Below are 26,765 nucleotides of genomic sequence, written 5' to 3' on the forward strand. Positions count from 1 at the left end.
CTGCTCTGAGTACTTTACTTATACCCAATGTAGACCTATATTACATTGAAGGCAAAGATAGCTAATTCTTCAGTGTAGTAGTGAAGAGTTTGTTTCAAAGCATTCTTAAAAACATACAAAAACAACATTTTAGGGGCTACTTTTTAGTATGAGTGTGAAAAACATGGTATATTTGACCATGCACTTCCTTAAAACAATCGAAATACATTTTTGTCTCCTCTTCTGTGGTTTAAAATGCCTTCAACAGGTTGAAAGAATTTAGATAATTTGTTTTACAGCGAGATAAGGGTCTGACATTTAACACAACCCCAGGTGCATGTGGTTTCTTAAAAAATGTCAAAAGGGTCATGTGATCTTAGTGTACAAAGTCAGAAAAACAAGATCTTTTTGAGTGTCTTAACTGAAATGGAGCATAAATGAAAATTCCCAATATAAAAAGCAAGACATTATTTAATTCTTCTGAAACTACTTTTGTTTTTTTGGTCCATTTTTTTGTTAATGTTTGAATTAATAACATCTTATTACATATTTTGCTAAACTTTTTATAGTAAACTTATTCAACCTGAAGGCTGTATTTGTTATTTTCATACTGACTTTGCGAAGCGAAGTGTGGCTCTGGGAGTAAGTCAATGCTTTAATAAGGATATTTTTTAAAAAACATTTTAAATATTACAGATTTGTTTGAAGTGCAAGTGGGATAGATTTCATCATAATAGAAACCATAATTTTCTTTATGAAGCTAATTTATCTACTTTCAGTAATAATCTTTATCCGAACTACCCAAATTGGAAATTGTATTGTATGTCTCCTTTTGGGAAAGAAAACTTTCATGAATATACTAGTTTTACACTTAACATTTTATTATAAATATAAGAGCTGAATAAAATGAAGACTTCTCTTAGTTCTTGATGTTATACCCATTTTGAATATTGGTGGTTAAAAAGATTTAACTAATGAGACTTGGCTATTAATCTTACCTATCATAACCCTATATTTGTTTTCTGATTGAACAAATGTGATTAAAAGCCTCATGTATTACAAAGGAATTGCTTAACTTTTCCTCTATAAGCTTATTTTGTTTTATACAATATGTTATTATATTTGTTTTTTAAACAGTATTATTGTTTAAAAAAATATTTTTTAAACAGGAAGTGAATAATCACTAAGTTCCAACAGGGAACATAAGAATTCTGAAGATTTGTAAGATTTATAAGCAAGGAAATGGTGACACAGCTGACTTAATGAGGCCACAGATTCAATGTTAAAGAGGACAAAAGCATCCATAGCTCCTCATCCTATACCCCAACTGTGCCTTTTACCACAACTAAAGGGCTAGAGTCACATCCTGTATAACTCAATGGGAGTTGTATTTACTGAATTATTTCCTTGAGGATAGATGTTTGTCATAGTTTAGTAAACACCCCAGGAAAGTGTAATTTTACTGAATATATTCATGATGATCTTTAATTAAAACATATTAAGTTACTTTTTTTGAACAATAATTACAACTATAATACTGGGAATAAAGAAGGTACCTATATTTCTCATTGTATCAAATAATCTTTCCGCCCCTATTCCCTTCCAGTAATCATCAAGAACCACATTTGAAATATCTCAAATTTTGATTTACATTTTCTGAGAAATTTATTAGAGAGGAATTCTGTTCATTTGGAGATTTACTTGTGAAGCCCAGCCAGGTCAGCTCCTGGCTACTTCCAGAGAATATTACAAGAGAACATACTTACCAAGTACCGAAGAAGTGCCTTCTGAGGTTGGCCATCTGTAGGTTCCTCTGATAGAGAACAATCCTAGATGTCATAGATTGAATAGCATATTAAGACCCAATGTAAAACTCAATAAATAGAAGGCATACTTTATGGTGTTTTTTTTTTTTTTTTTTTTTTGGATTGGGTCTAAACTAGATTTTCTAAATCCCTTAAACCACTGAGACTTACAGCAGAATTATATTCTGATTAGTAAGAAAATGGCATAAAGGAAGTAGGGTGCCACTTGAACACAAACATTTATCTTACTGAAATTTACTCTCTGTTGATTACTGATTACTCCCTGTTGATTAGCATCAGTTAGGTTTGCATTTAAATAAACAATTAAATCTTATTGATTGCCCGTAAATCCTCAGATTCAGATTTCATTTTAGTGAAAATGTAAATTACAGAAAGATTCATTTATTCATTCACAGAAAGCCAACTGCTGCAATAGTCTGACTTAGGAGTTCCAGACAATATTTTAAAAGCTTGGCTTTAGAAATATAATACGATTAATATTTCATAGATTAATTGTATAACCTTCATTCACTTTCCTAATGGGTAGGTAACTGGGTCAGAATTTTGTTTTTTATTTTTTAAAATTTACATACAAATTAGCATATACTGCAACAATGATTTCAGGAGTAGATTGCTTAATGCCCCTTACCCATTTAGCCCATCCCCCCTCCCACAACCCCTCCAGCAACCCTCAGTTTGTTCTCCATATTTATGAGTCTTTTCTGCTTTGTCCCCCTCCCTGTTTTTATATTATTTTTGTTTCCCTTCCCTTATGTTCATCTCTTTTGTCCCTTAAAGTCCTCATGTGAGTGTAGTCATATGATTTTTGTCTTTCTCTGACTGACTAATTTCACTTAGTATAACACCCTCCAGTTCCATCCACGTAGTTGCAAATGGCAAGATTTCATTCTTTTTGATTGCTGAGTAACACTCCATTGTGTATATATACCACATTTTCCTTATCCATTCATCCATCGATGGACATTTGGGCTCTTTCCATACTTTGGCTATTGTTGATAGTGCTGCTATAAACATGGGGGTGCATGTGTCCCTTTGAAACAGCACACCTGTATCCCATGGATAAATGCCTAGTAGTGCAATTGCTGGGTCATAGGGTAGGTCTATTTTTAATTTTTTGAGGAACCTCCATACTGTTTTCCAGAGTGGCTGCACCAGCTTGCATTGCTACCAACAATGCAAAAGAGATCCTCTTTCTCCACATCCTTGCCAACATCTGTTGTTGCCTAAGTTTTAATGTTAGCCGTTCTGACAGGTGTAAGGTGGTATCTCATTGTGGTTTTGATTTGTATTTCCCTGATGACAAGTGATGTTGAGCATTTTTTCATGTGTCGGTTGGAAATCTCGATGTCTTCTTTGGAGAAGTGTCTATTCATGTCTTTTGCCCATTTCTTCACTGGATTATTTGTTTTTTGGGTGTTGAGTTTGGTAAATTCTTTATAGATTTTGGATACTAACCCTTTATCTGTTATGTCATTTGCAAATATCTTCTCCCATTCTGTTGGTTGCCTTTTAGTTTTGCTGATTGTTTCCTTTGCTGTGCAGAAGCTTTTTATTTTGATGAGGTCCCAGTAGTTCATTTTTGCTTTTGTTTCTCTTCCCTCTGGAGACGTGTTGAGTAAGAAGTTGCTGCAGCCAAGATCAAAGAGGTTTTTGCCTGCTTTCTCCTCGAGGATTTTGATGGCTTCCTGCCTTACATTGAGGTCGTTCATCCATTTTGAGTTTATTTTTGTGTATGGTGTAAGAAAGTGGTCCAGGTTCATTCTTCTGCATGCCGCTGTCCAGTTTTCCCAGCACCATTTGCTGAAGAGACTGTCTTTATTCCATTGGATATTCTTTCCTGCTTTGTCAAAGATTAGTTGGCCATACGTTTGTGGGCCCATTTATGGGTTCTCTATTCTGTTCCATTGATCTGAGTGTCTGTTCTTGTGCCAGTACCATACTGTCTTGATGATTACAGCTTGTATGCCTCCTGCTTTGGTTTTCTTTTTCAAGATTGCTTTGGCTATTGGGGGTCTTTTCTGGTTCCATACAAATTTTAGGATTATTTGTTCTAGTTCTGTGAAGAATGCTGGTGTTATTTTGATAGGGATTGCATGGAATATGTAGATTGCTTTGGGTAGTATCGACATTTTAACAGTATTTGTTCTTCCTATCCAGGAACATGGACTCTTTTTCCATTTTTTTGTGTCTTCTTCAATTTCTTCCATAAGCTTTCTATAGTTTTCAGTGTATAGATTTTTCACCTCTTTGGTTAGATTTATTCCTAGGTGTTTTATGGTTTTTTGTGCAACTGTAAATGGGATCAATTCCTTGATTTCTCCTTCTGTTGCTTCATTGTTGGTGTATAGGAATGCAACTGATTTCTGTGAATTGATTTTATGTCCTGCAACTTTGCTGAATTCATGGATCAGTTCTAGCAGTTTTTTGGTGGAATCTTTTGGGTTTTCCATACAGAGTATCATGTCATCTGCAAAGAGTAAAAGTTTGACCTCCTCTTGGCCGATTTGGATGCCTTTTATTTCTTTGTGTTGTCTGATTGCAGGGGCTAAGACTTCCAATACTATGTTGAATAACAGTGGCGAGAGTGGACCTGACCTTAGGGGGAAAGCTGTCAGTTTTTCCCCATTGAGGGTGATATTAGTGTTGGGTCGTTCATATATGGCTTTTATGATCTCAAGGTATGATCCTTCTATCCCTACTTTCTTGAGGGCTTTTTTTAAGAAAGGATGCTGTATTTTGTCAAATGCTTTCTCTGCATCTGTTGAGAGGATCATATGGTTCTTGTCCTTTCTTTTATTGATGTGATGAATCATGTTAATTGTTTTGCAGATATTGAACCAGCCCTGCATCCCAGGTATAAATCCCACTTGGTCGTGGTGAAGAATTTTTTTAATATATTGTTGGATCCGGTTGGCTAATATCTTGTTGAGGATTTTTGCATCCATGTTCTTCAGGGAAATTGGTCTATAGTTCTCGTTTTTAGTGGGGTCTCTCTCTGGTTTTGGAATCAAGGTAATGCTGGCTTCATACGAAGACTTTGGAAGTTTTCCTTCCATTTCTATTTTTTGGAACACCTTCAAGAAAGTAGGTGTTAACTATTCCTTAAATGATTGGTAGAATTCCCCTGGAAAGCCATCTGGCCCTGGACTCTTGTTTTTTTGCAGAATTTTTATTACTAATTCGATTTCCTTACTGGTTATGGGTCTGTTCAAATTTTCTATTTCTTCCTGTTTCAGTTTTGGTAGTGTATATGTTTCTAGGAAGTTGTCCATTTCTTCCAGATTGCCCATTTTATTGGCATATAACTGGTCATAGTATTCTTTTATTATTGTTTTTATTTCTGCTGTGTTGGTTGTGATCTCTCCTCTTTCATTCTTGATTTTATTTATTTGGGTCCTTTCCTTTTTCTTCTTGATCAAACTGGCTAGTGGTTTATCAATTTTGTTAATTCTTTCAAAGAACCAGCTTCTGTTTTCATTGATCTGTTCTGTTTTTTTGGTTTCAGTAGCATTAATTTCTGCTCTAATCTTTATTATTTCCTGTCTTCTGCTGGTTTTGGGTTTTATTTGCTGTTCTTTTTCCAGCTCCTTAAGGCGTAAGGTTAGGTTGTGTATCTGAGATCTTTCTTCCCTCTTTAGGAAGGCCTGGATTGCTATATACTTTCCTCTTATGACCGCCTTTGCTGTGTCCCAGAGGTTTTGGATTGTGGTGTTATCATTTTCATTGGCTTCCATATGCTTTTCAATTTTGTCTTTAACTTCTCGGTTAGCCCATTCATTCTTTAGTAGGATGTTCTTCAGTCTCCAAGTATTTGGTACCTTTCCAAATTTTTTCTTGTGGTTGATTTCGATTTTCATAGCGTTGTGGTCTGAAAATATGCGCTTTTTTGATCCTCTTAACTAGCTCCTTTATTATAAGGCATAATAATGAAAATTTATCAGTTTTTTTTTCTTTTCCTTTTCACAGGAACACCAGTATATTCAGTAGTGTGGGGCCCTGATTCAGAAAAGGTTCTTTACACAGCAGGCAAGCAGCTGATCATTAAACCTCTTCAACCAAATGCTAAAGTTTTACAGGTACTTCTCAGGTATTTGCAAATTGTTATCAGGACCTGCTGGACTGCTAAATAAGAGGTCACTTTCTTAGGAGTCTCTTTCTTCTGGGTGGTCTTTTTATGTCTGACTTTTAAGTGTGTGTTTTTATTAGCCTTTATTACAGAATAGGGGATATCTGGTTATGTTTCTAACAAGGTTCACTTCCTCCTTATCCAATTTACATTATTCTAGCAAATCATAAATGTGTTTAGAGTTACTAAATTGTCTCATGATTTGGCATGGCAGGCATCTTTAAATTTAGCACAATCAGCCTCACATGTATAGATTTAAGACAAAACAGGGTGAAATCATAAAACTTTAAAAGTTTAGACTGTGTTTTTTTTATCATTATAACTAGCATCCTCCTCCTCCTCTTCAACATCATCTGTTCAATACACTTAAGCTTTCTCTAAGACCCTTGCATTCTTTGGTATTTTTAGAGTGGAGAGGTCATAAATGTAATGTTTAGAACAAATTAGGTATATATAATTTTACCAGTTATATAGAAGCAAAACAATGGTGGCAGTTAAGACAAGTCAGAGTAGGACAAATTAATGGGAAACCTTAAGCCTATATTCAGTATTTTGATGTTTGATTTCAGTGTTAAAATGCAGAATCATATTTTATTTTGATAATGACACAGTGTAGTGTTGGTAATAAAAATATAGGCTTTGGAGTTTGTCACATGGTTTTAGGATGTTCACTTATTTATCTAAATGTAACTTTAGGCAAGTTATAAAATATCTTTGATTCTCAGCTTTCTCATCTCTTAGTTGTGATGCTAATACCCACTTAGTAGGATTGTTGTGAAGATTAAATGAATTAAATTGTAAAGTGCATAGGACAGTGTATACAATAAGCATACTGAGTGCATAGAGTAAGCACTCAATATAGAGTACTCATTATATAGTTATTATTATGAGTTATTATGTCATCTCTACCTGTTAGTCAGCCCCCAATAAATTAGAGCCAAGGAGGTCAGAAAAAAAAGATGTAGAAATGACTGGGTCTTGAGTAAGGGATTTGGTGTTAGAGACTGACCAACTACAATGGGTATAAAAGTGCTTTAAGAAGCAGCATCAGATTTAATAGCTGAGTAGGTAATAGATTTGGGGAGTAAGGGGATAGAAATGTTATTGAGTTTCCATATTGAGTTTCTACAAATATATTGAGTTTCTACAACTTCTGTGTAGGTTATGTTATATAAATTTTATAAAGTCAACATGCATTTAAATTTTTACTGCATGCAGAACACTCTACTAAGAACTATGTGACAAACAAGAAATAGAAGATACAGGTCCTTGCTCTAAGGCAACTAAGGTAAAAAATTTGGGCAAACAGAAGAAGCTGCAAAAGAGAACTAGTTCTGCCTGCCTTTAGTCAGACTCCTTCCACACCACTCAGACTCCAAAACTCTACTTTGAAATTGTACAGCAAAACAGGCAAGATGAATCTTTAGTTTATAGTTATGTGATTTATTGAGATACCTGTAATTAGGCTTATATAAATGAAACTCAGGAAGTTAAATTATAGTTTAGTGGTCTAGTAGAACTTATGGGCCAGCATGTAGTGGAGGGAAAGAAAAGTATCCATTGTGAAAATTCAGCTAGAGTGGGAGAAGAGTTGAAGTATAATTAGTAACTTAATGCAAATTTTCTTTTTTTTCTTTTTGGTAAACTAAAGCTGCAGCAGTTGTCCTTGGGCATAAACACATTAAAATTTGTATTGTCCACAAAAGGAATGCTTAATTAATTCTTGCTTGTAGAATACAGTTCAAAAGTAAATACCTGATTTTCCTTTAAAGCTCTAGGGACTCTTCTAGAGACCCAGAAGTTGGTTTTATAGTGAAGAGACTTTTTAAAAATTTATTCATTCAGTGAAAATGTAGTGCATACATACTATATACCAAGCACCATGCCGTGTATGACATAATGCAAAGTGAAACAGAACAGTTCCTGCCTTCAAGGAGCTTGCTTCTGTTCAGAGGAATTTCACAGATTGTGCAATTCATGGAGATATAATTGAAAACTGTCTGTGCCTTATGTATAGTATATAAATATATGTAATATATAAACTGATAATCCTAAATCATAGTAGAAGAAAAGTTTAAATCCTATTTTGTTCCTAACTTTTGAATATGCAGAAATTTATTTTTACAGCTTTGAAATGAGACTCTTGAGAATCTGTGTGTGTGTGTGTGTGTGTGTGTGTGTATCTGTATATACCCATATCTGTGTCTATGTTTTGTTGTTTTTGTCCTTGTAGTTTATTTGAGGACATTGTATTAAGTTGGCAGTAAATTGTGTGAATTACTGCTTTTTAAAATATATTATCAAAACATTTGTTTTTGAGAGTGCATATTTTTTATATATCTTCAGTAAACAAGCTATGAATTATTGCTTCTTCTTAGAGCTTATTTGACCCTAATTTAATTTTACTCTGTGTACATTAAGAACAATAGGTTGGGAAGGGTCAATAGAGCCCTTAACATTGGTTACTCTTTGATGTGAAGTTAATTGGCTCAGACATTAAAATGTACCTTATGGTCTTCAAGGAAAATTAATTCTTTTTAAGTTGTATTATTCTGCCTAAACATGGTAAAAGATAGCTTTTTAATTACGTGTGGTAATAGCTAAATGGACACATGGATTGTATTTAAAAAGCAAGAAGGCATCCATGCTTACTTTCTAGATTGCCAATTTCTGGGTGACATACACACACACACACACACACACACGTGTGTGTGTGTGTGTGTGACGTGTGTGTGTGTGTGTGTGTGTGTGTGTATGTATATATGTAGGCATTCTCTCTCTCTCTCTCTATATATATATATATATATATATAGAATATGTACATATCTGTGGAAAACATCCTTTTGTTATATGGTAAATGCAGTAGCAGTTTCTTTTTTTTTTTTATATGAAATTTATTGACAAATTAGTTTCCATACAACACCCAGTGCTCATCCCAAAAGGTGCCCTCCTCAATACCCAGTAGCAGTTTCTTATAGAGTTCAGTGACTACTCTAGAGACATTCAGGTAAAGAGAATGAAGCTTAGGAAAATATGCAGAGGAGAATGAACAGAGTACTAAAGAAGGTGATCATGTAATAAAAGTTAAAAAAAAGAAAAGAATTAGTAAATAAGAATAAAGGCATTATCTTTGATTGGATAAACTGTATAAAAGAAAGCAAGATTTGGATTCATAACACTGTTATCACATACATGTCAAACTTGAAATAGTTCAACAGCAAGAGATTTTCCATCTGGAGTCTAGGCAACTGAAGAGATTTATAAGGATGTAAGCTATATAGTGGATGTCATAATGCTAAGTGTTTTCATTACTTTAAATTAGAAATGAAACAAGAAAATGAGATTATACATAACAGCTATGAAAGAAAGATAGAAATCTCCAAGGACAGGATGAGAGAATCATTAGGCAAAATGTCCTTTATTTAAAAAAAAGCAAACAACTTTTCAGTGCTCTTGAAGTTATAATTAATATCTTACTTTTTTCTCATAGTGGAAAGCTCATGATGGCATTATTTTAAAAGTAGATTGGAACTCTGTCAATGATCTAATTTTATCTGCTGGTGAGGATTGTAAATATAAGGTATGTAACATTTGAATCTATCACCTGGATGAAAGAATTGAATTTAGGTGAAAAGTATTCAGCATATAAGAATATGCTTTTAGTCCTTCACTTTAGCTACATCTTGTAACTATAATAATTCAACAAATTGATATTTTATAATTTTAAGTGATATTTTAAAGTGTTGACTTTCTCATTGACCTCTCTCATTGACCCATAGAATTTGATTGAATGAGTAGCAACATAAATGCAACATAAAAGCAAAACTTCTAGTTTTGCTGAATATTTAAATCAACTCAGATGAAGTTTTAAAAATAATTTTTACTGGCTTATTAAACATTGTTTATTTAGCTTCAGACCAAAATCATTTATAATAAAGAATAAGATTCAATGTAACTGGAATTAGAGGAAATTTAATTGAAATAAATACTTGTAGGGAAAGTTGATAGAGCACTTACTGAGAAAAAAAATGTAAGCAAAAAAACAATATCTCAAAAAATTATTGTTAAATTTAAAAGGACTCAAGGTGTGTAGTTTATATGATTAATCAAAGATGTGGTGAAATTGGAAAATTATTATGTTATCATAAAGTATTTTTTGCGATATATAGGTTTTAAAGAATATAGCTTTTCCCTCTTGTGTGGTAGTAAAGACATTTAATTACTATTATTATAAAGTAATGATTTATGAGTCTTTAACTGATACCTTACTGTAGGACAAACTTGTCTGTAATAATGTGGTGACTGTTATAAAAGATTTTTTAATTTGCTGTTTTAGGTATGGGATAGTTATGGCCGTCCTCTGTACAATTCACAACCTCATGAGCATCCTATTACCTCAGTTGCCTGGGCTCCAGATGGAGAATTATTTGCTGTTGGATCGTTTCATACTTTACGCTTGTGTGATAAAACTGGGGTAAGTTATAATGGTGAACAATCACAGATGTGCTGTCATAAATGTGGTAATGCATAACACACCTGGTTCTCAATCTTTAAAAAATATTTTCAATGAATGCATTTGACTGCATCTTTCTGATTTGTCTTCTGAATATACTGGTTCAGTCCATTCCAGATTAATGGGACCATACAGTTTGAAGAATGGGTATATTCTTTACTATTTTTCTTTCTGGAAATACTTTAAGCATGGTTATGAAAGATGGAGAAGTAAAGATTTCTACTCAATCAAAAGTGAGAGTTCAATTTTAAACTTTTTTTTTTAAACTGTCAATATGTTTCATATAGAAATTTTGCATATGTTTGGTATGGAATTGATAGTAAATTTTAAAAATGATCATCCTAAAACCAGAGAAATTGGGTTTTTGTTAAGAATTCATGTTTGAGGGGCGCCTGGGTGGCGCAGTCGGTTAAGTGTCCGACTTCAGCCAGGTCACGATCTCGTGGTCCGTGAGTTCGAGCCCCGCGTCAGGCTCTGGGCTGATGGCTCAGAGCCTGGAGCCTGTTTCCGATTCTGTGTCTCCCTCTCTCTCTGCCCCTCCCCCGTTCATACTCTGTCTCTCTCTGTCCCAAATAAATAAACGTTGAAAAAAAAATTAAAAAAAAAAAGAATTCATGTTTGAATACATGGGGGACTTGTTCCTCACAAGAGAGTGCTCTTCATCCAAATTCTGTTTAGAAATTAGGCAAACAGTGAAGCTCAAGAGCATTTACCCACTGTAGTTGAATAATAAGTTATTTCATCAAAGTGTTCCAGAAGCAGCCGAGTTTGGAGTAGGGTTATTCTATACTATTCCTAAATAAGAGGAAATCACATAATTGTTCTGTGGCTTATTTTCCTTGAATGCAAAATAAGACAGTTAACTTACAATTATTTAAGCTTTATAAATGATCTATTAAGTTTTCTGGTAATTTGTTTTGTGTCACATAAAATATGAAGTCTTCTGCCTGGCTTTATAAACTGTCTGAACCCTGGTGCCATAAAATCCATTTAGTCTTTTTTCCCCACAGCTCCCTAACTTGTATCTGTGCTCAAATCAGCCTCATGAATCTCCTCTGCCCATCATTAACATCCTTACTTATCTTTCCTTTCATGGAATGCTCTCACCTCTGTCTTATATTTACTGAATTCTACCCATTTTTTTTAAAAAAAATTTTAAATGTTTGTCTTATCTATTTTTGAGAGAGAGAGAGAGAGAAAGAGAGAGAGACAGAGTGCAAGTGGGGCAAGGGCAGAGACAGAGGGAGACACAGAATCTGAAGCAGGCTCCAGACTCTGAGCTGTCAGCACAGAGCCCAACGTGGGGCTCAAACTCACGAACCACGAGATCATGACCTGAGCTGAAGTTGGACACTTAACTGACTGAGCCACCCAGGCACCTCCTACCCATTCTTTAAGGCCCATCTCTTGTTTGACTTCCTTTCCTGATACCTTCCATAGGTATTCATTTTTCTAACTTCCTCTTACCTAAGGTCTCTCTTATTTTAGCTATAACATCAAGATGTTATATCAGATAATCTCATTTTTATCTGATTTTTCAGCAATGATTCTAAGTCTATAGAATACATACTCATTTTCACAATGTATTATCTTTTTATATTTTCCATTTTAATTTTATGTATATTATTGTTGACTCCTTAGACAGTTTATAAGATCCCACAGCTCAATGGGTCTCTGTTATCTGTATAACACAGTAGATACCCCATAATTCACCAATAAGTTGATTTAAACATGATTATTTTAAATTGCTATTTTGATGAAAATATTTAAAAATTTTAAAATGTGGGGTGTTGAATTGATTTGAATAATTAATGACTTACTTCATTAAATACCAAACCTATTATTAGAATATTAACTATTCTGGAAAATTAAACTTTCTAAAAGGATTTTTTTTACCTTATTTGACTGAATAGACTGAATATATTGTAATAATATTTTAAGGATTTGAATAGCATTTTAAATATGTTCTTTTATTCAATAGATGTTACTTTTATACGGCTCATTGTATACTGCTCATTGGAGAGTATTTTAGAAACTGGGGATAGGGAGATGTAAAGATTTTCACTCAAGTTGTGACAGTTTAATAGAGAATCAGTATAAGACTCATACTACAGTGTGATAAATGCTATACAAGAGGTTTGTTTTGTGCAAGCACTATGAAGGTGTGGCAGAGCTTAATTTTGCCTGTGGATATTGATTGGAGAGCTAGGACTTGAAGAATTAGTAGTCCTTCAAGGAGATAAGTTGGGGGAAGAGAGTTGCAGGTAGAAGGAACCTTTCGCGTATCCCAGTATGGTGCCTTTTGTGCAATGTCAGTAAGATTTTGCTTGGAATAGTACCAGGAGATAAGATACTCTTGGACCCAATCTGTGTTTGCCACGTAAAGGAGTCTGGCTTTTAAAAATCAAATTATTTTCTGTGGAGCACTCTTAGGAGTTGCTGTAGGGTAGAAAAGAGGTGAGGGGGTTGAGCTCCTAGTCTTCTTCTCCAGCCAAAATCAGAAGAGCTCTACATTAATCAGTTTTACTAGTTGAACATCAAAATAAGATTTCCTTTGAACAGCTAAAACAATGAAATTGGAAAAATGGTGTGTGTCAGTCAGTAGAGAGCCATGGCTGGTGGGTAGTAACATGATAATATTCAAATATTGGAAATATTGCTTTGGTATCAAAGGAGCAGTCGTACAGGAGAGGGAAGAGAACATGCAAAAGCAAGGAATTATAGTCTGTTAGAAAAATTAGGGGCGCCTGGGTGGCGCAGTCGGTTAAGCGTCCGACTTCAGCCAGGTCACGATCTCGCGGCCCGTGAGTTCGAGCCCCGCGTCAGGCTCTGAGCTGATGGCTCAGAGCCTGGAGCCTGTTTCCGATTCTGTGTCTCCCTCTCTCTCTGCCCCTCCCCCGTTCATGCTCTGTCTCCCTCTCTGTCCCAAAAATAAATAAATGTTGAAAAAAAAAAAAAACTCAGAAAAAAAGAAAAATTAGAAGCAGTTTGCATTTTATCCTCATGCAGTACTGGGCCACTGTTTCACTTTAAGTAATGACATTATCAGATTTGGCATTTTTAGGGAAGTGTACTCTGAGGTCAGCAGGGAGGATGGATTAGAGGGACAGTAGACTGTAGGCAAGATGGTTAATTAAAGGCTTTTGCAGTAGTACAAGAAAGTGATGTTGTCCTGAATGATAGGGAATAGCAGTGGAGATGGGAAGAAGTGGACAGGTTCAGGAGATGAACTCTTCCTATAAAAAGTGGGAAGAGTCTGGAACACCAGGGTGGCTCAGTCGGTTAAGCATCTGACTTTGGTTTAGGTCATGATCTTGTGGTTCATGAGTTCAAGCCCCACGTTGGGTTCTGTGCTGACAGCTCAGAGCCTGGAGCCTGCTTTGGATTCTGTATCTCCCTGTCTCTCTCTCTGCCCCTCCCCAGCTCGTGCTCTGTCTCTCTGTCTCTCTCTCTCTCAAAAATAAAGAAACATTAAAAAAAAACATTAAAGGGATAGTGGGAAGAGTCAAGAATAATTATCGGGGTTTCGATTTGAGTACCTTATTGTCTGGGTGCTGGCCTGAGGATAACACCTTCTTATGGTGTGGTATAATTTGCACTGGGTTTGTGTGACATAATTTTATTAAGATCCCTGTGCAATCATTACAATAATAAAACAAGTTACTTAAATTTTAACATTCATAAGTATCACCTGGGCATTGCTAAAATGCAGCTTCTTGGGCCCCCACTTATAATGTGATGAATCAAAATCTCAGTAGAATGGGGTCCAGGGATTTGTATTTTTAAGAAGTTCCCTGGTTACCTTTGTTAGGTGATCCTCAGACAACACTTGAAGGAACACTTAAATAAAACATGTGAGATATTTGATTATTTCTTTTGAGTTCTAAAAGTGGTAAAGCTTGCTCTAGTATACAAAAAACGCTTTAGAGATGAAATAGTAAATGGTAATGAAGGTGATACCAAAAAGAGTAGTCTAATTAAAAAGATAAAAAATCTCATACAGTTTATCCTTCTGATTCTTCCTTAGCATGTGTCTCACTTAAAATTATTTTGAGGATAGGGGTACCTGGGTGACTCAGTCGATTAAGCCTCCAACTCTTGATTTTGGCTTAGGTCATGATCTCACAGTTTGGGAGTTTGAGCCCCACATCAGGCTCCATGCTGTCATGGGTTCTCTTTCTCCCTTTCTCTGCCCCTCCCCTGCTCATGCTCGCTCTCTCTCTCTCTCTCTCTCTCTCTCTCTCAAAATAAATAAATAAAACTTAAAAAAAAGGAAAATTATTTTGAGGCTATAATAATTTTGTTTTTCTCATAATTCGTAACTTAAAGTTGTGTAATTAATAGTAGTAACCATTCACCCAGGGGCATATTCTGTGGCCCAATGTCTGTCTCTCTCTCAAAATAAACACACTTTTGAAAAAAAAAGAAAAAGAAATAACTACAGGGGCACCTGGGTGGCTCAGCGGGTTAAGCACCTCGCTTTTGATTTTGGCTCGGGTCATGACCTCACAACTGGTGGGTTTGAACCCCGCATTGGCTGTACACTGACAGTGTGCAGCCTGCTTGGGATTCTCTCTCTCCTCTGTCTCTTCCCCTCCCCTGCTTGTGCCTGCACTCTCCCTGTCTCTCAAAATAAATAAATAAACATAAAAAAAAAGAAGTACGTGTTCTCTTCAACCTGGAAATGTCACTCTTGTCTCCTTATTTCTTTTTTGTTTCTCTCATAATCTGCAACTTAAAGTTTAAATAGTAGTAATAATTTATCCAGAGCCTGGCTTTGTGGAAGAATTTCAATATTAGATATAAGAATCTGGTCCTCAGGAAAGATCTGTACCTTCACATTTGCTACAAATTTATCAGATTTCTATTTTGAGAGCTCTTCACAAATTTTTAGTTGAATGCAGTGTTTCCTAACATTTTATTAAAAATTCTTACCTAGGATTCCTTAACAAAAATTAGTAATTTTACAAAATAAGCTTTAAAGAGGGATACCTGGGTGGCTCAGTCAGGTAAGCATCTGACTCTTGATTTTGGCTCAGGGCATGATCTCAGGTTCATGGGATCGATCACCCTGTCATGCTTGTCAGGCTCCATGCTGAGCATGGACCCTGCTTGGGATTCTCTCTCTCCCTCTGTCACTTGCTCTCTCTCTCTCTCTCTCTCTCTCTCTCTCTCAAAATAAATAAACAAACAAACATTAAAAAAAAAAAGCTTCAGGTGTGCCTAGGTGGCTTAGTCAGTTCAGCGTCTGATTTTGGCTTTAGGCCGTGAGCTCACAGTTTGTGGGCTTGAGCCCCGCATCAGGCTCTCTGCTGTCAGCACAGAGCCCACTTCAGATCCTGTATCCCCTCTCTCTCTGCCCCTCCCTCGCTTCCATGCTTTCTCTCAAAAATAAATAAAAACATTAAAAAAAAAGCTTCAAAGAATAAAGGTGATATTAACTTTCAGGTTATCTGTGAAATATTAGGTCTAGAGAAAATGTGGTTTTTGTAAACATTGTCTTTTAATGTTTTTCAAGAAATATTTCTAGTGGAGAGGAAAAAGCTCAACTGCTTGGAGACTGTTAATGACAGATTAGATTTTGGTTTGAATATATTTTTTGCAATACAAGTATGTAACTAGATTGATGACAGGAATATTTGAAAAAGCAGATATTTTAAATTGAAGTATAGTTGACACACGTTACATTAGTTTCAAGCATACAACATAGTGCTTTGGCCACTCTGTGTGTATATACTGTTGTGCTTACTACAAGTGTAGCTACTGTCCCCGTACAGTGCTATTACAGTACCATTGACTATATTCCCTACGCTGAAAAGGCAGAAGTTGTTCTATTTTTGTGAATAGGTATACTGCTCTAACTCAGTTGTTATACAATAAATTTAATATTCCCATTAAATTTCACAATAAAATTAGAATTTTTATTTTTAAAAGACACTGACTAAGCTGATATGAAACTCTGGTTTCTATTTACATCTTCTATTTAATCAGGCAGTTACCTATATCGATTCAGAACTCATGTCCTGGCTCACTTTTGTGGACTGTGGTTCAAATATCAGTTTCATTTTTAAAGCCATTGTAGTGCTATTCTGGTCTGCCTTGTTTTTAACCCAGAGGCAAATTTGAAACCTAAGTGGTATTTGCTTCCGCACTGCAGTACAGTTGTCGTAGTGTTACTGTGTTGATTCTAGTGGGTTGCATGTATGGATGGGCTGCTTGATGATGTTGCAAAGCCTTCAGACACAGACTTAATACCTTTCTCTTGCTCCCTCCTCTCCATAATCCTACCCTAACTTGTTGAGAGGAGTCGGTGCTGCCTCTTCGCTATCATTAGTGCAAACTGGGGATAGGAGACAGGACCCTACTTGTCAGTCTTCACAGTGCTCACTGGGGAGGGCTGCTGCTTCAGTATTGCAGGGCTGGAATGGTCTAACCAAGATCTACCTCATAGCCTTGGCAGCACCATGTGGGGAGGAGGAGGGATGTCACCTCTGTTCTTTGGGTGCAGAGTGGGAATGTTCCATAGGGTTCCATCCCAATGTCTCTTATGCACACACTGTAGGAGAGTGCCATGGCCTCTTTCATGGTGTGTGCCCAAGTAGGGTAGTTATGTCAAAAGGATTCCATTCTGCAACGCCTCCTTCTGCCTGGTCCTTTACCTAGAGAGAATGGGCATTTCTTGGTGCTTATTTTGCCTCATACACTACTTGGAGTTAATATTATACCATTTTGTGTAAAATATAAGAATCTTGTATCCATATGGCTCCATTTAGCTACTTCTTTATGCTACAGTTGTCATAAGTATCACATTACACAGCATGTTATAATTTTCGCTTTAAAAGTCATAGTCATTTTAAAGAAATTAAGAGAATAAAGATAGTCTTATATTCACCTACATGTTCAACATTTCTTTTTTTTCACATGTAAGTCATAGTTTCACTTATTTATTTTTAAATTTAATTTATTTATTTTTAGTTTACATCCAAGTTAGTTAGCATATAGTGCAACAATGATTTTAGGAGTAGATTCCTTAATGCCCCTTACCCATTAGCCAATCCCACAATCCCTCCAGCAACCCTCTGTTCTCCATGTTTAAGAGTCTCTAATGTTTTGTCTCCCTCCCTGTTTTTATATTATTTTTGCTTCCCTTCTCTTATGTTCATCTGTTTTGTATCTAAAAGTCCTCATATGAGTGAAGTCATATGATTTTTGTCTTTCTCTGACTAATTTCACTTAGCATAATACCCTCTAGTTCCATCCACATAGTTGCAAATGGCAAGATTTTTCTTTTTGATTGCCGAATAATACTCCATTATGTGTGTGTGAGTGTGTGTGTGTGTGTGTGTGTGTGTGTGTGTGTGTATACACATATATATATATATACACCATATCTTCTTTATTCATTGATCCGTCATTGGACATTTGGGCTCTTTCCACACTTTGGCTATTGTTGATAGTGCTGCTATAAGCATTGGGGTGCATGTGCCCCTTCGAAACAGCACACCTGTATCCCTTGGATAAATACCTAGTAGTGCAATTGCTGGGTCTTAGGGTAGTTCTATTTTTAGTTTTTTGAGGAACCTCCATACTGTTTTCCAGAGTGGCTGCACCAGTTTGCATTCCCACCAGCAGTGCAAAAGGGTTCCTCTTTCTCTGCATCCTTACCGACATCTGTCATTACCTGAGTTGTAAATTTTAGCCATTCTGACAGGTGTGGGATGGTAGCTCATTGTGGTTTTGATTTGTATTTCCCTGATGATGAGTGATATTAAGCATTTTTTCATGTGTCTGTTAGCCATCTGGATATCTTCTTTGGAAAAGTGTCTATTCATGTCTTTTGCCCATTTCTTCACTGGATTATTTGTCTTTTGGGTATTGAGTTTGATAAGTTCTTTATAGATTTTGGATACTAACCCTTTCTGTCATTTGCAAATATCTTCTCCCGTTCCATCTGTTGCCTTTTAGTTTTGCTAATTGTTTCCTTTGCTGTGCAGAAGCTTTTTATCTTGATGAGGTCCCAATAGTTTGTTTTTGCTTTTGTTTCCTTGCTTCCAGAAACATGTCAAGTAAGTGGTGGTGGCTGAGATCAAAGAGACGGTTGCCTGTTTTCTCCTATAGACTTTGATGGCTTCCTGTCTTACCTTTAGGTCTTTCATCCATTTTGAGTTTATTTTTGTGAATGGTGTAAGAAAGTGGTCCAGGTTCATTCTTCTGCATGTCGCTGTCCAGTTTTCCCAGCACCATTTGCTGAAGAGACTGTCTTTTTTCCATTGGATATTATTTCCTGCTTAGTCAAAGATTAGCTGGCCATGCATTTGTGCGTCCATTTCTGGGTTCTCAATTCCGTTGCATTGATCTGAGTGTCTGTTTTTGTGCCAGTACCAAACTGTCTTGATGATTACAGCTTTGTAATGCAACTTAAACTCTGGAATTGTGATGCCTCCTGCTTTGATTTTCTTTTTCAAGATTGCTTTGGCTATTCAGGGTCTTTTCTGGTTCCCTACAAATTTTAGGATTATTTGTTCTAGCTCTGTGAAGAATGCTCGTGTTACTTTGATAGGGATTGCTTTGAATATGTAGATTGCTTTGGGTAGTATTGACATTTTAACAATATTTGTTCTTCCAATCCTTGAGCATGGAATCTTTTTCCATTTATTTGTGTCTTCTTCAATTTCTTTCATAAGCTTTCTATAGTTTTTAGTGTATAGATTTTTCACCTCTTTGGTTAGGTTTATTCCTAGGTATGGGGTTTTGGTGCAATTGTAAATGGGATTGATTCCTTGATATCTCTTTCTGCTGCTTCATTATTGGTGTATAGATATGCAACCAATTTCTGTACATTCATTTTATATCCTGCAACTTTGCTGAATTCATGTATCAGTTCTAGCAGCTTTTTGGTAGAGTCTTTGGGTTTTCCACATAGAGTATCATGTCATTTGCAAAGAGTGAAAGTTTGACTTCCTCCTTGTTGATTTGGATGCCTCTCATTTCTTTGTGTTGTCTGATTGTTGAGGCTAGGACTTCCAACACTATATTGAATAACAATGGTGAGAGTGGACATCTTTGTCATGTTCCTGACCTTAGGGGGAAAGCTCTCAGTTTTTTCCCATTGAGGATGATATTAGCAATGCATCTTTAGTATATGGCCTTTATGATCTTGAGGTATGATCCTTCTATCCCTACTTTCTTGAGAGTTTTTATCAAGAAAGGATGCTGTGTTTTGTCAAATGCTTTCTCTGCGTCTATTGAGAGGATCATGTGATTCTTATACTTTGTTTGATGAATGTAATGTGTCACATTGTTTGTTTGGCAGATATTGAACCAGCCCTGCATTCCAAGAATAAATCCTACTTGATTGTGGTGAATAATTATTTTAATGTATTGTTTGATCCAGTTGGCTAGTATCTTGTTCAGAATTTTTTTGCATCCATGTTCATCAGGGTAATTGGTCTGTAGTTCTGTTTTGTGGGGTCTTTGTATGGTTTTGTGGGGTCTTTGAACAAGGTAATGCTGCCCTTATAGAATGAGTTTGGAAGTTTTCCTTCCATTTCTATTTTTTGGAACAACTTCAAAAGAATAGGTGTTAACTCTTCTTTAAATGTTTGGTAGAAGTCCTCTGGAAAGCCATCCAGCCCTGGACTCTTGTTTTTTGGGAGATTTTTGATTACTGATTCAATTTTTTACTGGTTATGGTTCTGTTCAAATTTTCTATTTCTTCCTGTTTCAGTTTTGGTAGTTTCTGTGTTTCTAAGAATTTGTCCATTTCTTCCAGATTGCCCAATTTGTTGGCACATAAATGCCTATAATATTCTCTTATTATTGTTTTTATTTCTGCAGTGTTGGTTGTGATCTCTCCTCTTTCATTCTAGATTTTATTAATTTGGGTCCTTTCCTTTTTCTTTTTGATCAAACTGGCTAGGGGTTTATCAATTTTGTTAATTCTTTCAAAGAGTCAGCTCCTGCTTTCATTGATCAGTTCTACTTTTTTATTATTATTATTTCAATATCATTGATTTCTGCTCTGAACTTTATTATTTCCCTTCTTTTGCTGGTTTTAGGCTCTATTTACTGATGTTTTTCTAGCTCTTTTAGGTGTAAAATTAGGTTGTATATTTAAGACCTTTCTTCCTTCTTTAGGAAGGCCTGGATTGCTCTTATGGCCACCTTTGCTGCATCCCAGAGGTTTTGGGCTGTTGTGTTTTCATTTTCATTGCCTTCCATGTACGTTTTAATTTCCTCTTTAACTTCTTGGTTAACACAGTCATTCTTTAGTAGAATGTTCTTTAATCTTCAAGTATTTGTTACCTTTCCAAATTTTTTCTTGTGGCTGATTTCGAGTTTCATAGCATTGTGGTCTGAAAATATGCAAGGTGTGATCTTGATCTTTTTGTACTTGTTCAGAGCTGCTTTTCGACCCAGTATGTGATCTTTTCTGGAGAATGTTCCACGTGCTTTCAAGAAGAATGTGTATTCTGCTTTAGGATGAAATGTTCTGAATAAATCCATTAAGTCCATTTGGTCTAATATGTCATTCAGAGCCATTGTTTCCCTGTTGATTTTCTGCTTACATGATCTGTCCATTGCTGTAAGTGGGGTGTTGAAGTCCCCTACTATTATCAACGAGTTCCTTTATGTTTGTGATTAATTGATTTATATATTTGGGTGCTTTCACGTTGGTGACATAAATATTTACAATTGTTAGATTGTGGTGGATAGACCCCTTAATTATGATATAATGTTCTTCTTCATCTATTGTTACAGTCTTTATTTTAAAATCTAGTTTGTCTGAGGGCACCTGTGTGGCTTGGTAGGTTAAAAGTCCTACTTCAGCTCAGGTCATATTCTTGCAGGCTTACAAGTTCAAGCCCCGTGTTTGGCTCTGTGCTGACAGCTCAGAGCCTGGAGCCTGCTTCAGATTCTGTGTCTCCCTCTCTCTCTGCCCCTCCCCTGCTTGCGCTCTGTCCCTCTCTGTCTCTCAAAAATAAGTAAACATTAAAAAAATTTTTTTTTAATCTAGTTTTTCTGATATAAGTATGGCTACTCCAGCTTTCATTTGATGACCATTAGCATGGTAGATGGTTTCCTATCCCCTAATTTGAATCTGTAGGTGTCTTAAGGTCTCAAACGAGTCTCTTGTAAACAGCATATGGATGGGTCTTGTTTTCTTATCCATTCTGATTACCCTGTCTCTTTTGATTGGAGCATTTAGTCCATTGACATTTAGAGTAAGTACTGAAAGATATGAATTTAGTGCCATTGTATTGCCTGTAGAGTTGCTATTTCTGGTGACATTCTCTGGTCCTTTCTAGTCTTTGTTGCTTTAGTCTTTTTTGTTTTGTTTTCTCTTTTCTCTACTCAGAGTCCTCCTTAAAATATCTTGTAGGGCTAGCTTAGTGGTCACGAACTCCTTTAGCTTTTGTTTGTCTGGGAAACTTTTAATCTCTCTTTCCATTTTGAATGACAGCCTTGCTGGATAAAGAATTTTTTTTTTTAATTTATTTTTTAAAAATGTTTATTTATTTTTGAGATAGACAGAGACAGAGCATGAACGGGGTTGGGTCAGAGAGAGAGGGAGACACAGAATCCAAAGCAGGCTCCAGGCTCTGAGCTGTCAGCACAGAGCCCGATGCGGGGCTTGAACTCATGAACTGTGAGATCATGACCAGAGCCGAAGCTGGACGTTTAACCAACTGAGCCACCCAGGAACCCCAAGTGTGAACCTTTCTTAATGACAATATATCAATTGTACAGATGCAGTACAGGTCTTTAAAAAGTTCTTCAATAAAAATTAGCAAAGGAGGAGCGATGTTGCAGAAATGGTGGACTAAGGAACTCCAAGAATTGTTCCCTCCACTCAAACAACAATTAACTGGCAAAAATGTCAGAATCAACTTTTTCAGAGCTCTGGAATCTAATTCAAAACTTCCCACAACTAAGGGGAATGTTTAATGAAGGAAGAGGCTGCTAAATTTGTTAAGAAACCATTGTGGCATTTTTGGTTTACCTGCCTACCATCCCCTGTTCCCAGCTTGGCAGTGGCTATGGGGATGACAGCCTGCATTCAGGTGTGGCTTGTTAGTGCCAGGGGGAACAATATGGGCTATGTTTTCAAAAAACTGTGGTTATGCTTTTTGACCTGTCTGGTGGTTCCCTGAGGGGCCAGCACAGAGGAGTGTCTTTGTTTTGCCTCCCTTGGAAATATCTCTGAGCTGCAGTGGCTTCCCAGGTGGCATCTGTTGAAAGCATACTATCCATGACTTCTGGGGGCAAGGGATGGTGAATGGTGCAAGTAACAGATAGACCAAAAAGCTTTGAAAAAAGGAGCCTGAGGAGGAAGGTAAATGGAAAAGTAAGGGTTTTATAGGGCTCTTACAAATACTGGGGATTCTGTAATACAAAACACATGCCCAGGGCCAGATATACACTCAGAAAAAACTTGAGAGGATGCTAGGCTTGTATTATTGGCAGAACTTTGGGCTCTGCACAAGCAGGTGGTGAAGGCAAAGGAAAATTATGGGTGGTCTGGCTAAGTATTGAAGGAGTACCCCAGCTCACAGTCAATTGGCAAAGAGTAGGAGAATATTTTTTCTTTCTTTTTGGCTTTATCAGATCACTAACTGACTACTTAGATAATGGAATGGAGACTTCGGTGACCATACATGAACGAAATACAGTCTTGCAAAAATAGTTTGAAAAATCACTTAAAAAAAAAAGTGGTGCCTGGGTGGCTCAGTCAGTTGGGCGTCCGACTTCACCTCAGGTCATGATCTCGTGGTGTGTGAGTTTAAGTCCCACTTTGGTCTCTGTGTTGACAGTTCAGAGCCTGTAGCCTGCTTTTTCCAAAGCAGCATTCTGTGTCTCCCTCTCTCTCTGTCCCTCCCCTCACTAGGTCTCTCTCTCTCTCTCTCTCTCTCTCTCTCTCTCTCAAAAAAAAAAATGAATAACATTAAAAAAAATTTTTTTAAATAAATAAAATTTTTAAAAATAGTTTGAGAAGTCACTAAATAAGCAAATTAATGTAACCCTTAAAAAGCAGCAACACGGGGCGCCTGGGTGGCGCAGTCGGATAAGCATCCGACTTCAGCCAGGTCACGATCTCGCGGTCCGGGAGTTCGAGCCCCGTGTCAGGCTCTGGGCTGATGGCTCAGAGCCTGGAGCCTGTTTCCGATTCTGTGTCTCCCTCTCTCTGCCCTCCCCCGTTCATGCTCTGTCTCTCTCTGTCCCAAAAATAAATAAACGTTGGAAAAAAAAAAAAAAAAAGCAGCAACAGCAAATCCTAGGGTGGGAGGAGAGTCTAATTTCCAGAGTTACCACATTATAATATTCAAAACATTCATTTTTCAACAACAAAAAAAATCATAAGGCATGCAAAAGAGGCAGGAAAGTATGGCCCATTAACAAGAAAAAAAAAATAGAAACCATCCCTGAGGAAGCCCAGCACTGGATTAGACAAAAACTTTTTTTTTTTAATTGTTTAACGTTTATTTATTTTTGAGAGAGAGAGAAAGCGTGCGCGTGCGCACAAGTGGGGGAGGAGGAGAGAGAGACAGAGACAGAGACAGAGACAGACAGAATTTGAAGCAGGCTCCAGGCTCTGAGCTATCAGCACAGAGCCTGACGGGGGGGGGGGGGGGGGGGGGGTGGCTTAAAATCCCAAACCATGAGATCATGACCTGAGCCAAAGTCACACACTCAACTGACTGAGCCACCCAGGCGCCCCTAAACAAAAACTTTAAATGTGCTTAAATTGCTAAAGAAAACCATAAAGAACTAAAAGAAACCAGAGCAAGGTTTGAACAAATAGAAAATATCAATAAGCAGAAATTACAAAAAGTAATCAAATAGAAAATCTTGAACTGAAAAAAAATGAGTTATAAAAGAATTATATTGTGAACCCAAAAATATGATCAGTCTCTTCAATAATGAGTGTCATACAAATAAATTCACAGTGTAGTAACATTTTTCACTCATCAGAAAATGGGAACATGGGCCTCAAAAAGCAATAAAGGGAGCAATAAAGGGAGTACAACTTTTCTGAAGTATAATTTGACAGAATCTGTTAAGATCTCTGAAACTTTTGACCCTTTCAAGGAAGTTTAAAAATGCATTGTGTATTCATTTGTTCGTTTATTTTCATGTTCATTAATTCCTTCATGAATATATATTGAGAGTCTGTTATATGCCAGCCACTTGTCCTAGGTGTTAAAGAAACAGTAGTAAACAAAATAAATTCCCTGCTTTTGAGAATGTCATACCAGCAGTTGAAAGACTATATACGAACAAATAAAATGAATATTTAATATGTTAAGTGGTAATGCATGCCATAAAAAAATAAGGCTGGGTAAGGAAGATGGGTGAGGTGGTCAGGGAATATCAGACACAAATTAAATATACATTATTGAGGGTTAGTAAAATAAATTATGTTATAAGTAAATTATTTATGGAATAAAAATTAAGAGCCATAGTAGCATAATTTTTCCCTAGATTTCATAATAAATTTTATTTTTTACCTTTGATTTTGAAGAAATGCATGATTCAAACATGTAAAGTAGAAACTTTCAAATTAAATTAGTTGTTATAAATAAATAATACAGAGTATATTAATGAATTGCATTATATTACATTAAATGGGGCAGAATTCAAGGGAAAAGATCTGAATATATAAGGTACCTTTGGCCAGATTTTTAAATTAACCGATGTTGTTGCTTTTATTAATCAGCAGGTGGTGCTATTGCTTGTGTAGGATAACTTGCCATTCTCATTTTCTCTCTTCTTGAATATTCAGTCATTATAATAAAAAGACTTCCCCTCTGTTCATTCATTCTTCCATTCAATTAAGATAATTGCAATGATTCATCACCTGCAGTAACTGGTCTTACTGCTGTATGTAACTTTTCATTGTCAATTATATATGCCAACATGTGTAATTGAAGATAGCCTGCAATATGCTAATTCCTGGTGTGTGAGAGAGAATATTGATTTTAAAAATCATTAGTGTAACAAAGAAATGTAAGAAACTTTTCATCTGTCTTCTCTTCTACCTAAACTTAATTTGTGAACACACAATTTTATGAATTGAATTCATCCAACTTGGCTAAAGATATATGCTTTTGAGAATCCTTTAAACTTAGTAGTATATTTATATAGGAGTAGTAAAGAGAAGGGTGAGGTTGGCATTTGGGAAGTACTTTTGTAAGTTATTATAGTCAAGTCATGTTTTTAGTATAAATATCTCTTATTTCTTGGTGGGAAACTTAATGCCTAAGCAGTTTGACAGAATACAGTGGAAAAAATGGTTTCTTCTCTTAAAGGGATATAACATCCTTTAATAAATAGGTCAATACTTTATAGATGCATTCTCAATTGTTCTCCATATTGTACTGTCCAGTGTGATTGCTTATTTCATTTTAATTTAATTATTTTATTTTATTTTATTTTAATGTGGGAATAGTATTGGCATAGTTGTAGAGCTCTGGAATTAAGATTCTAGTGGTGAATTCACAAAGTTAAATGGGCTAGGCTAAGTGATTGCCTCTTTCCTTTCAATTCCACCATTCTGTGATACCTCTTCCATGGGCTTTGGACATACTGCTTGCTTCCTCTCCTAAGCAGTAGTAGTGTGTTGTTTGTTTCTTTGTGTTTTAATATTTATTATACTTAGGTTGTCACATAGGAAGAGGCAGCACTGCACATGGCATACTAGAAGTGGGAAAAACTCAAGCAGTGCTAGAGAAGTATGGCTTATCCTATAACTTCAAACTTACTCTACATTTTATTATAGTTGGATACAAGTAGCAGAAACCATTAACCAAAAAGAAGAATTGGCTAAAAGGTTACAGGGATACCTTCCAAAAGCCAGGTCAAAGAACTGTGCTTCCTTTACAGCATGACACTGTTGTCCAGAACTGAGAAATTTACCAAGCAAAACAAAATCAGAGTTCTATTATGGAATTAACTTTTAATCATCTTAAAATCAACACCTAACACGTAGTAGGTGTCCCATAAATGTTGCATTTTAATGGATCATTGTACAAACAAAAGATACTGTTTTGGATTTAATGACTTACATTTACTTAATACAATTAATGTTACTCAATTAATGACTTACATTGGAGCATTTTGACTAGGTCATTACTAGAATTGATCCATTTAATCAGTTTGGTTGATGTTTTTGAGAAGGCTACTTTAAAATTTCTTTTTTAATTTTTTTAAAATGTTTATTTTTGAGAGAGAGAGAGAGAGAAGGACAGAGTGTGAGCTGGCAGAGAGAGAGGGAGACATAGAATCTGAAGCAGGCTCCAGGCTCCGAGCTGTCAGCACA

General features: G+C 36.1%; 1 protein-coding gene across 4 annotated transcripts in view; it reads left to right on the top strand.

Moving 5' to 3' along the window:
* Positions 1 to 26,765, top strand: part of IFT80 (intraflagellar transport 80) — a 135,204-nt gene that overhangs the window by 36,790 nt on the left and 71,649 nt on the right. For all 4 annotated transcript variants that reach the window (XM_003991947.6, XM_019810498.3, XM_045037360.1 and 1 more), the window contains 3 exons: positions 5,772 to 5,881; positions 9,422 to 9,511; positions 10,268 to 10,405. In XM_003991947.6, coding sequence (XP_003991996.1) covers positions 5,772 to 5,881; positions 9,422 to 9,511; positions 10,268 to 10,405 — 338 coding nt within the window. The remainder of the gene's footprint in view (positions 1 to 5,771; positions 5,882 to 9,421; positions 9,512 to 10,267; positions 10,406 to 26,765) is intronic.

The sequence above is a fragment of the Felis catus genome, chromosome C2 (genome assembly GCF_018350175.1).
Source record: "Felis catus isolate Fca126 chromosome C2, F.catus_Fca126_mat1.0, whole genome shotgun sequence".
Lineage (NCBI taxonomy): Eukaryota > Metazoa > Chordata > Mammalia > Carnivora > Felidae > Felis > Felis catus.